The sequence below is a fragment of the Scylla paramamosain genome, chromosome 28 (genome assembly GCF_035594125.1).
Source record: "Scylla paramamosain isolate STU-SP2022 chromosome 28, ASM3559412v1, whole genome shotgun sequence".
NCBI classification, from domain to species: Eukaryota; Metazoa; Arthropoda; class Malacostraca; order Decapoda; family Portunidae; genus Scylla; species Scylla paramamosain.
Window position 1 is genome coordinate 12,592,855 of NC_087178.1, and position 9,396 is coordinate 12,602,250.

Consider the following 9,396-nt stretch of genomic DNA (forward strand, 5'->3'; position numbering starts at 1 on the left):
TCAAAACCTTTCAAGATTTAACTCTCCTCGTGATTTCTGGCATCTAGCCAAAAATATCTCCAATAACTTTGCTTCTTCTTCTTTCCTTCCTCTATTTCAACCAGATGGCACCACTGCTATCACATCTATTTCTAAAGCTGAACTCTTCGCTCAAACCTTTGCTACAAACTCTACCTTGGACGATTCTGGGCTTGTTCCTCCCTCTCCTCCACCCTCTGACTACTTCATGCCACGTATTAAAATTCTTCGCAATGATGTTTTCCATGCCCTCGCTGGCCTAAACCCTCGGAAGGCTTATGGACCTGATGGGGTTCCTCCTATTGTTCTCCGAAACTGAGCCTCCGTGCTTGCACCTTGCCTAGTCAAACTCTTTCAGCTCTGTCTGTCAACATCTACCTTTCCTTCTTGCTGGAAGTTTGCCTACATTCAACCTGTTCCTAAAAAGGGTGACCGTTCTAATCCCTCAAACTACCGTCCTATTGCTTTAATTTCCTGCCTATCTAAAGTTTTTGAATCTATCCTCAACAGGAAGATTCACGCAGGGAAGCCACAGAACGCCTAACTTCTGATCTTTCTAAAATTTCTGATTGGGGCAGAGCAAACTTGGTATTGTTCAATGCCTCAAAAACTCAATTCCTCCATCTATCAACTCGACACAACCTTCCAGACAACTATCCCCTCTTCTTCAATGACACTCAACTGCTCCCCTCTTCTACACTGAACATCCTTGGTCTGTCCTTTACTTATAATCTGAACTGGAAACTTCACATCTCATCTCTAGCTAAAACAGCTTCTATGAAGTTAGGCGTTCTGAGACGTCTCCGCCAGTTTTTCTCACCCCACCCCCCAGGTGCTAACTCTGTACAAGGGCCTTATCCGTCCATGTATGGAGTATGCTTCACATGTCTGGGGGGGTTCCACTCATACTGCTCTACTAGACAGGATAGAATCAAAAGCTTTTCGTCTCATCGACTCCTCTCCTCTAACTGACTGTCTTCAGCCTCTCTCTCACCGCCGCAATGTTGCATATCTAGCTGTCTTTTACCGCTATTTTCATGCTAACTGCTCTTCTGATCTTGCTAACTGCATGCCTCCCCTCCTTCCGCGGCCTCGCTGCACAAGACTTTCTTCTTTCTCTCACCCCTATTCTGTTCACCTCTCTAACGCAAGAGTTAACCAGTATTCTCAATCATTCATCCCTTTCTCTGGTAAACTCTGGAACTCCCTGCCTGCTTCTGTATTTCCACCTTCCTATGACATGAATTCCTTCAAGAGGGAGGTTTCAAGACACTTATTCATCAATTTTTGACCACTGCTTTGACCCTTTTATGGGACTGGCATTTCAGTGGGCATATTTTTTTATTAGATTTTTGTTGCCCTTATATATATATATATATATATATATATATATATATATATATATATATATATATATATATATATATATATATATATATATATATATATATATATATATATATATATATATATATATATATATATATATATATATATATATATATATATATATATATATATATATATATATATATATATATATATATATATATATATATATATATATATATATATATATATATATATATATATATATATATATATATATATATATATATATATATATATATATATATATATATATATATATATATATATATATATATATATATATATATATATATATATATATATAGATAGATAGATAGATAGATAGATAGATAGATAGATAGATAGATAGATAGATATTTTTTTCATTCTTGACTGACAACACAGAATTGAGATAAAAAAAATAAATAAAAATTATGTGTGTAAGAAATCTAAGAATCAAAAACATTATAAGCTGACCTCGGACTTATCACTGCCCTACCTCAACTGTTTCTAACGGGGTCAAATAATAGTTATCAATCTTTCATGTGTTATTATTGTACTAACCACGTCCGCAGCCTTGAAATTAGTCTCCATAGGACTCCAAACGTTAAAAAAAATACGGATCCTGAGAAGGCGGTCATTTACACAATCGTTTTCGGTTATCGGAAGAGAAGCTTCGTCGGTGATTAATCAAAGTATTCACCTCACCCTTGCACGCACTCAGCTTTGGTTTTCTTCTTCAGCTTTTACTCATCACGGTGACCACCACTGCAGTGCTCTCCAGGCCCATTCAAAGATTAAATGGAGATCCCCTATCGGAGTTCTACGAATCTCCGTCCTTCTCCTACGGCCATGCCTATCCAAATATCACTTACCAGTCACAAAGCTGGTTTTCCTACCCATACGGTAAAGTGTACTTCGGTCTGCCTTTCGGACCATTTTATCTGTAAACTGTATAAGTTTACTCCTCCAGGTTTCTGTAACATTCCTACAGGTCCTGTATAGCAGCATTTCAGTTGGATCAAGTTCGCTATCTTTTGTTTCTATAATAGTGGTCTGATACACTGTATCCTGCAAGTTATATTTGAAGTCTAAAAATGAAAACGGGTTATCTATCTATATCTTCAATTATTCTGTTACTTTTTTTTTCATCCTCCATAATGCAATGGAGGCCTAAGTCTATATATATGTTGTGTGTATAACATGTCCTCAACGTGAGACAAACATTTTCCCCAATAGATTTATATTATTGTTATTTTTCTTTGATTGTCTCTCCCACAGGACGAGTTCACCTTATATCGGCCTACTACCCCGTCAAGGCCCCGCCCTTGACAACTGCAGAGAAGGCGTACACCAGAAAAAAAATAACCTGACAAGCATCAAACTGAACACACCTTTTATAGAGTTACATGAATATATCAAAAACCATGTAAAAAATCCTGACAGTCTCATGCGAGACACTACCGCTGCGGGCTTCGAGGAGGTCATCTCCCTTCCTTCAAGTTCCAGTTACCACTCCCCGATTCTTCTTCTCATTAGATAACCTTGGTGAATGACTTATGTTCGATTACATCTGTCTTAAATAAAATTTTATGAAAAGTGAAAGGTATTTTTTTCATGACCATTTGTTTTCATAATATATATCGAGAACAGTATATAATTTCATCTATTATTAAAATGAAAACTGTCTTACTGGATGAAACGGCTTATCCGTGTACTGGAAAGAGTGAGCAGCTAGCGGTGAGAGGTCAGTGACCATCCCGGACCAGTTCAGTGATGCCTAGCGGCTCTTAGCGACCAGGGGGAACGGTGTATAGAGTTTTGTAAGGTGCCACTTTGTTTCTGTTTGACAAATAATGACGATAAAGAGCTTAGAAATTGTTTTCAAACATTAATTCATGCTACAAACTTCGATAGTTATTATATTATCCGATACAGAGCGGCAGGAACAGCCTTGATGTGCCGAATGCACGAGATGGTTGCCAAGTGCCCACCATCTTCACACTTCTCAGGATTTTGACAAAGAAATTGAAATACATGCCCGATAAATTCAATTATACATTGTAATCTTAATATTTTTTTGCTATTTATAACAAGGAATAACACGAAATTACGAAACAGCAAAGGCTCATATTTTCTGAATTCGATGGTACGCTGTGAACAAATACGAGTATAACGATAATGGCACCACTGCAGAAATTCCTTGGTGGCTTCCAGTTCTCAACTTCCCAGTGTCCTAGTAGTTGCTATTTCAGCCACAGCCTCCCGACCGACTACTTCTCAGGACAAACGTGCAAGTCATGACAGCCAAGGTAAGTTTACTTTCTTTGATAAAATTCTACAAATGATCATAGGTGTGTGTGTATATATATATATATATATATATATATATATATATATATATATATATATATATATATATATATATATATATATATATATATATATATATATATATATATATATATATATGCATGTGTTGTTAAAGGTGATGGCTAACTCAGCATTCACTATTTTTTTTAGGATGTTCTCTTTATCCCTCAAGAGGGTCTTATTCTCTTTTGAAAGCCTATTTCTGACCTCTCCGTAGGTAGTCATTTCTACGAAGAGGTCATAAACAGGCTTTCGAAAGGGAATAAGACCCTATTGAGGGGACAAAGAGAATAGCCTTAAAAAAATAGTTAATGCTGAGTTAGCCATCACCTTTAACAACACATGCATTAGAGAAAATCTCCTGCCCATTTATACCCTCAATATATATATATATATATATATATATATATATATATATATATATATATATATATATATATATATATATATATATATATATATATATATATATATATATATATATATATATATATATATACATACACACACACACACACACACACACACACACACACACACACACACACACACACATTTAGTTGGTTGGTAAGTTAGTTATGAGAGAGAGAGAGAGAGAGAGAGAGAGAGAGAGAGAGAGAGAGAGAGAGAGAGAGAGAGAGAGAGAGAGAGAGAGAGAGAGAGAGCAAGCATTAGATCATTTAAAAAACATTATTGTATTAATTCAACACTGTTATTTTCAAATGACTGTTTATTCAGGCTTGGCAAATGCTACATGTAGAAGACTTAAAGAGATTTACAGATAAAAAAAAAAAACTATGGGATTTATTTTATGCATACCTGTATGTATTTACACACACACACATACACACACACACACACACACACACACACACCTCTGAGGTCACTTGGCAGGCAGAAGTTCACGCACTGCGCCCGTCTATCAGAACTTTTCATTGATGGGCGAGCGATTACGATACTCCTTTTAGAGGAAAATAACTGGGTGTGTTGTGCGTGAGGAACTCTTAGCATGGAGGTTTAACTTCCTTCATTAAACCTCCTAGGATCTAAGCCAGCGTTCTTCAAACTCTTCTAAGTCCATGCATCCTTCCGAAAGTTTTTGAGAAATTCATGCACCATAGCGCCTTGAACAGTTAATTACCAAAGAATATATGACATTTTCTCTAGTTTTATAAGTAAAAATATATAAACATAAATATTAAATATATTTCAAACATAGAAAATAGTTATTCGCTCTTAAATGATTGTTATGTTGGTCTTAAATAATTATTATGTAAATGTAAATGTATAATGAAACAAAACGCCACGTTTCAAAGCTGTGAGGCGCCAGTTGCGTCTGAGTGTTATTTACAAATACATAAGTTTGTAGTACGTACTTTAATCTCAATTTAAATTAATGTCTTGCATGACACTTCCTAATAAATCATTTCGTACTCTTATACACAATGGTCATGCCATGCACCCTTCCATATATCCTACTTTTTGCAGGCATCCTTCATAAAAAGCAACATTTAAGGATCCTGGGGTGCACCATGCACCCGGGTTGACTATCACTGGCGTAAGCCATTCGTTAGACTAGGTGAGGTCTCAGCCATCGCCAGGAGGGCAAAGCTGACGGTCACAAGCACAGCACGCGATCCTCAGCACCAAAATGATCACCCCCCCCCCACACACACAAATAAAGGAATAAATAAATAAATAAATAAATAAATAAATAATAAATAAATGAATAAATAAATAAATAGATAAATAGATAATAATAATAATAATAATAATAATAATAATAATAATAATAATAATAATAATAATAATAATAATAATGATAATAATAATAATAATAATAATAATAATAATAATAATAATAATAGTAATAATAATAATAACAATAATAAACGAACACACAAAAACAAACAAACGCGCTCGCACGCACACACACACACACACACACACACACACACACACACACACACACACACATACACACACACACACACACACACACACACACACACACACACACATAAACCAAACTTCTTGTCCTATCCACTCCTATGCTGATGATACCACCCTGCACTTTTCCACGTCTTTTCATAGACGTCCAACCCTTCAGGAGGTAAACATTTCACGCAGGGAAGCCACAGAACGCCTGACTTTTGATCTTTCTAAAATTTCTGATTGGGGCAGAGCAAACTTGGTATTGTTCAATGCCTCAAAAACTCAATTCCTCCATCTATCAACTCGACACAACCTTCCAGACAACTATCCCCTCTTCTTCAATGACACTCAACTGTCCCCCTCTTCTACACTGAACATCCTCGGTCTGTCCTTTACTTATAATCTGAACTGGAAACTTCACATCTCATCTCTAGCTAAAACAGCTTCTATGAAGTTAGGTGTTCTGAGACGTCTCCGCCAGTTTTTCTCAACAACCCAGCTGCTAACTCTGTACAATGGCCTTATTCGTCCATGTATGGAGTATGCTTCACATGTCTGGGGGATTCCACTCATACTGCTCTTCTAGACAGGGTGGAATCAAAAGTTTTTCGTCTCATCAACTCCTCTCCTCTGACTGACTGTCTTCAGCCCCTCTCTTACCGCCGCAATGTTGCATATCTAGCTGTCTTCTACCGCTATTTTCATGCCAACTGCTCTTCTGATCTTGCTAACTGCATGCCTCCCCTCCTTCCGCGGCCTTGCTGCACAAGACTTTCTTCTTTCTCTTACCCCTATTCTGTCCACCTCTCTAACGCAAGAGTTAACCAGTATTATCAATCATTCATCCCTGTCTCTGGTAAACTCTGGAACTCCCTGCCTGCTTCTGTATTTCCACCTTCCTATGACTTGAATTCCTTCAAGAGAGAGGTTTCAAGACACCTATTCATCAATTTTTGACCACTGCTTTGACCCTTTTATGGCACTGACATTTCAGTGGGCATATTTTTTTATTGGATTTTTGTTGCCCTTGGCCAGTGTCCTTCCTACATTAAAAAAAAATAAATAAATATATATATATATATATATATATATATATATATATATATATATATATATATATATATATATATATATATATATATATATATATATATATATATATATATTAGGAGGAGGCAGTAGACACCTGCCGAAACGATAATTACTCCCAGTGAGGTCTAAAGCACTGTTCAGGGGGTGCTGTGAACTTATCATTAAACCCAGCTGTGACCTCACTGAACGTTTCCCTTTGTGTCTCACAACACAAGGGGGCAGTCACAGCCTGCCCTCTAAAGACAACTCTCTTCCTCCACACAAAACAACAAGCACCTAATAACACACACACCCTTCACTCAAAAATTTTAAAATCATGGCGACTCGTACACCAGCCTCGGAGTCCCCATCTGGGGAGGGGACCATAAATATCCCCAGGTCGGACTGCCTTTCTGTCGACGACCCTAAGTGTCTTGACACCCCCCTCAACTTTTTCTTCATTAACTTCTGCAACATTCGCGGTCTAAGATCTAATTTTCAATCTGTAGAACACCACCTCTCCTCTTCTAAACCTCATCTTCTTTTCCTCACTGAAACTCAGGTGTCTGAGGCAACTGACAGTAGCCTCTTTTCTGTTCCCTCCTACTTTCTCTATCCTCATTTTCGATTCAAAGCTGGATGCTGCGTTTATGTGCGCAATGACTTAACCTGCTCTCGTGCCCACGCTCTTGAATCTTCCGAGTTTTCCACCATCTGGCTACGACTACAGAGTCATTCTCATACTAAATTTATCTGTGCTGTATACCTCTCTCCTAACTCCTCTGACTATAAGAAATTCTTTGACTACTTAACTTCCAAAGTGGAGCACATTCTGACCCTCTTCCCTTTTGCAGAGATCTCCATTCTTGGAGACTTCAATGTTCACCACCAGCTTTGGCTTTCCTCTCCCTTCACTGACCATCCTGGTGAACTAGCCTACAACTTTGCTATCCTCCATGACCTAGAGCAATTGGTGCAACACCCTACTCGTATTCCTGACGGTCTTGGAGATACGCCCAACATTCTTGACTTTTTCCTGACCTCTAATCCTTCTGCTTATGCTGTCACCCTTTCTTCTCCGTTGGGCTCCTCCGATCACAATCTCATATCTTTATCTTGTCCTATCACTGCAATCCCTCCTCAGGATCCCCCTAAGCGAAGGTGCCTCTGGCGTTTTGCCTCTGCTAGTTGGGGGGACCTGAGGAGGTATTTTGCTGATTTTCCTTGGAATGACTACTGCTTCCGTGTCAGAGACCCGTCTTTGTGTGCTGAGCGCATAACAGAGGTGATAGTGTCTGGCATGGAGGCGTACATTCCTCACTCTTTTTCTCGTCCTAAAGCTTCTAAACCTTGCTTTAACACAGCTTGTTCTCGTGCTATACATGATAGAGAGGTGGCCCACAAAAGGTACTTAAGCCTTCCATCACCAGAATCTCATGCACTTTATATTTCTGCCCGGAACCATGCCAAGTCTGTTCTCCAACTAGCCAAAAGCTCCTTCATTAACAGAAAATGTCAAAACCTTTCAAGATCTAACTCCCCTCGTGATTTCTGGCATCTAGCCAAAAATATCTCCAATAACTTTGCTTCTTCTTTTCCTCCTCTACTTCAACCAGATGGCACCACTGCTATCACAGCTATTTCTAAAGCTGAACTCTTCGCTCAAACCTTTGCTAAAAACTCTACCTTGGACGATTCTGGGCTTGTTCCTCCCTCTCCTCCACCCTCTGACTACTTCATGCCACGTATTAAAATTCTTCGCACTGATGTTTTCCATGTCCTTGCTGGCCTAAACCCTGGGAAGGCTTATGGACCTGATGGGGTCCCTCCTATTGTTCTCCGAAACTGTGCCTCTGTGCTTGCACCTTGCCTAGTCAAACTCTTTCAGCTCTGTCTGTCAACATCTACCTTTCCTTCTTTTTTTTTCTTTTTATGTAGGAAAGATACTGGCCAAAGGCAACAAAAATCTCATGAAAAAAAAAAAAAATGCCCACTGAAATGCCAGTCCCATAAAAGGGTCAAAGCAGTGGTCAAAAATTGGTGGATAAGTGTCTTGAAACCTCCCTCTTGAAGGAATTCAAGTCATAGGAAGGTGGAAATACAGAAGCAGGCAGGGAGTTCCAGAGTTTACCAGAGAAAGGGATGAATGATTGAGAATACTGGTTAACTCTTGCATTAGAGAGGTGGACAGAATAGGGGTGAGAGAAAGAAGAAAGTCTTGTGCAGCGAGGCCGCGGAAGGAGGGGAGGCATGCAGTTAGCAAGATCAGAAGAGCAGTTGGCATGAAAATAGCGGTAGAAGACAGCTAGATATGCAACATTGCGGCGGTAAGAGAGGGGCTGAAGAGAGTCAGTTAGAGGAGAGGAGTTGATGAGACGAAAAGCTTTTGATTCCACCCTGTCTAGAAGAGCAGTATGAGTGGAACCCCCCCCAGACATGTGAAGCATACTCCATACATGGACGGATAAGGCCATTGTGCAGAGTTAGCAGCTGGGTTGGTGAGAAAAATTGGCGGAGACGTCTCAGAACACCTAACTTCATAGAAGCTGTTTTAGCTAGAGATGAGATGTGAAGTTTCCAGTTCAGATTATAAGTAAAGGACAGACCGAGGATGTTCAGTGTAGAAGA

General features: G+C 38.7%; 1 protein-coding gene across 1 annotated transcript in view; it reads left to right on the top strand.

The window, feature by feature from the left end:
- The first annotated feature begins 3,576 nt into the window (after positions 1-3,576).
- LOC135114929 (uncharacterized) overlaps positions 3,577-9,396 on the top strand; it is a 15,797-nt gene continuing 9,977 nt past the window's right edge. The window contains exon 1 of the mRNA XM_064031207.1: positions 3,577-3,701. Coding sequence (XP_063887277.1) covers positions 3,690-3,701 — 12 coding nt within the window. The 5' untranslated portion in view covers positions 3,577-3,689. The remainder of the gene's footprint in view (positions 3,702-9,396) is intronic.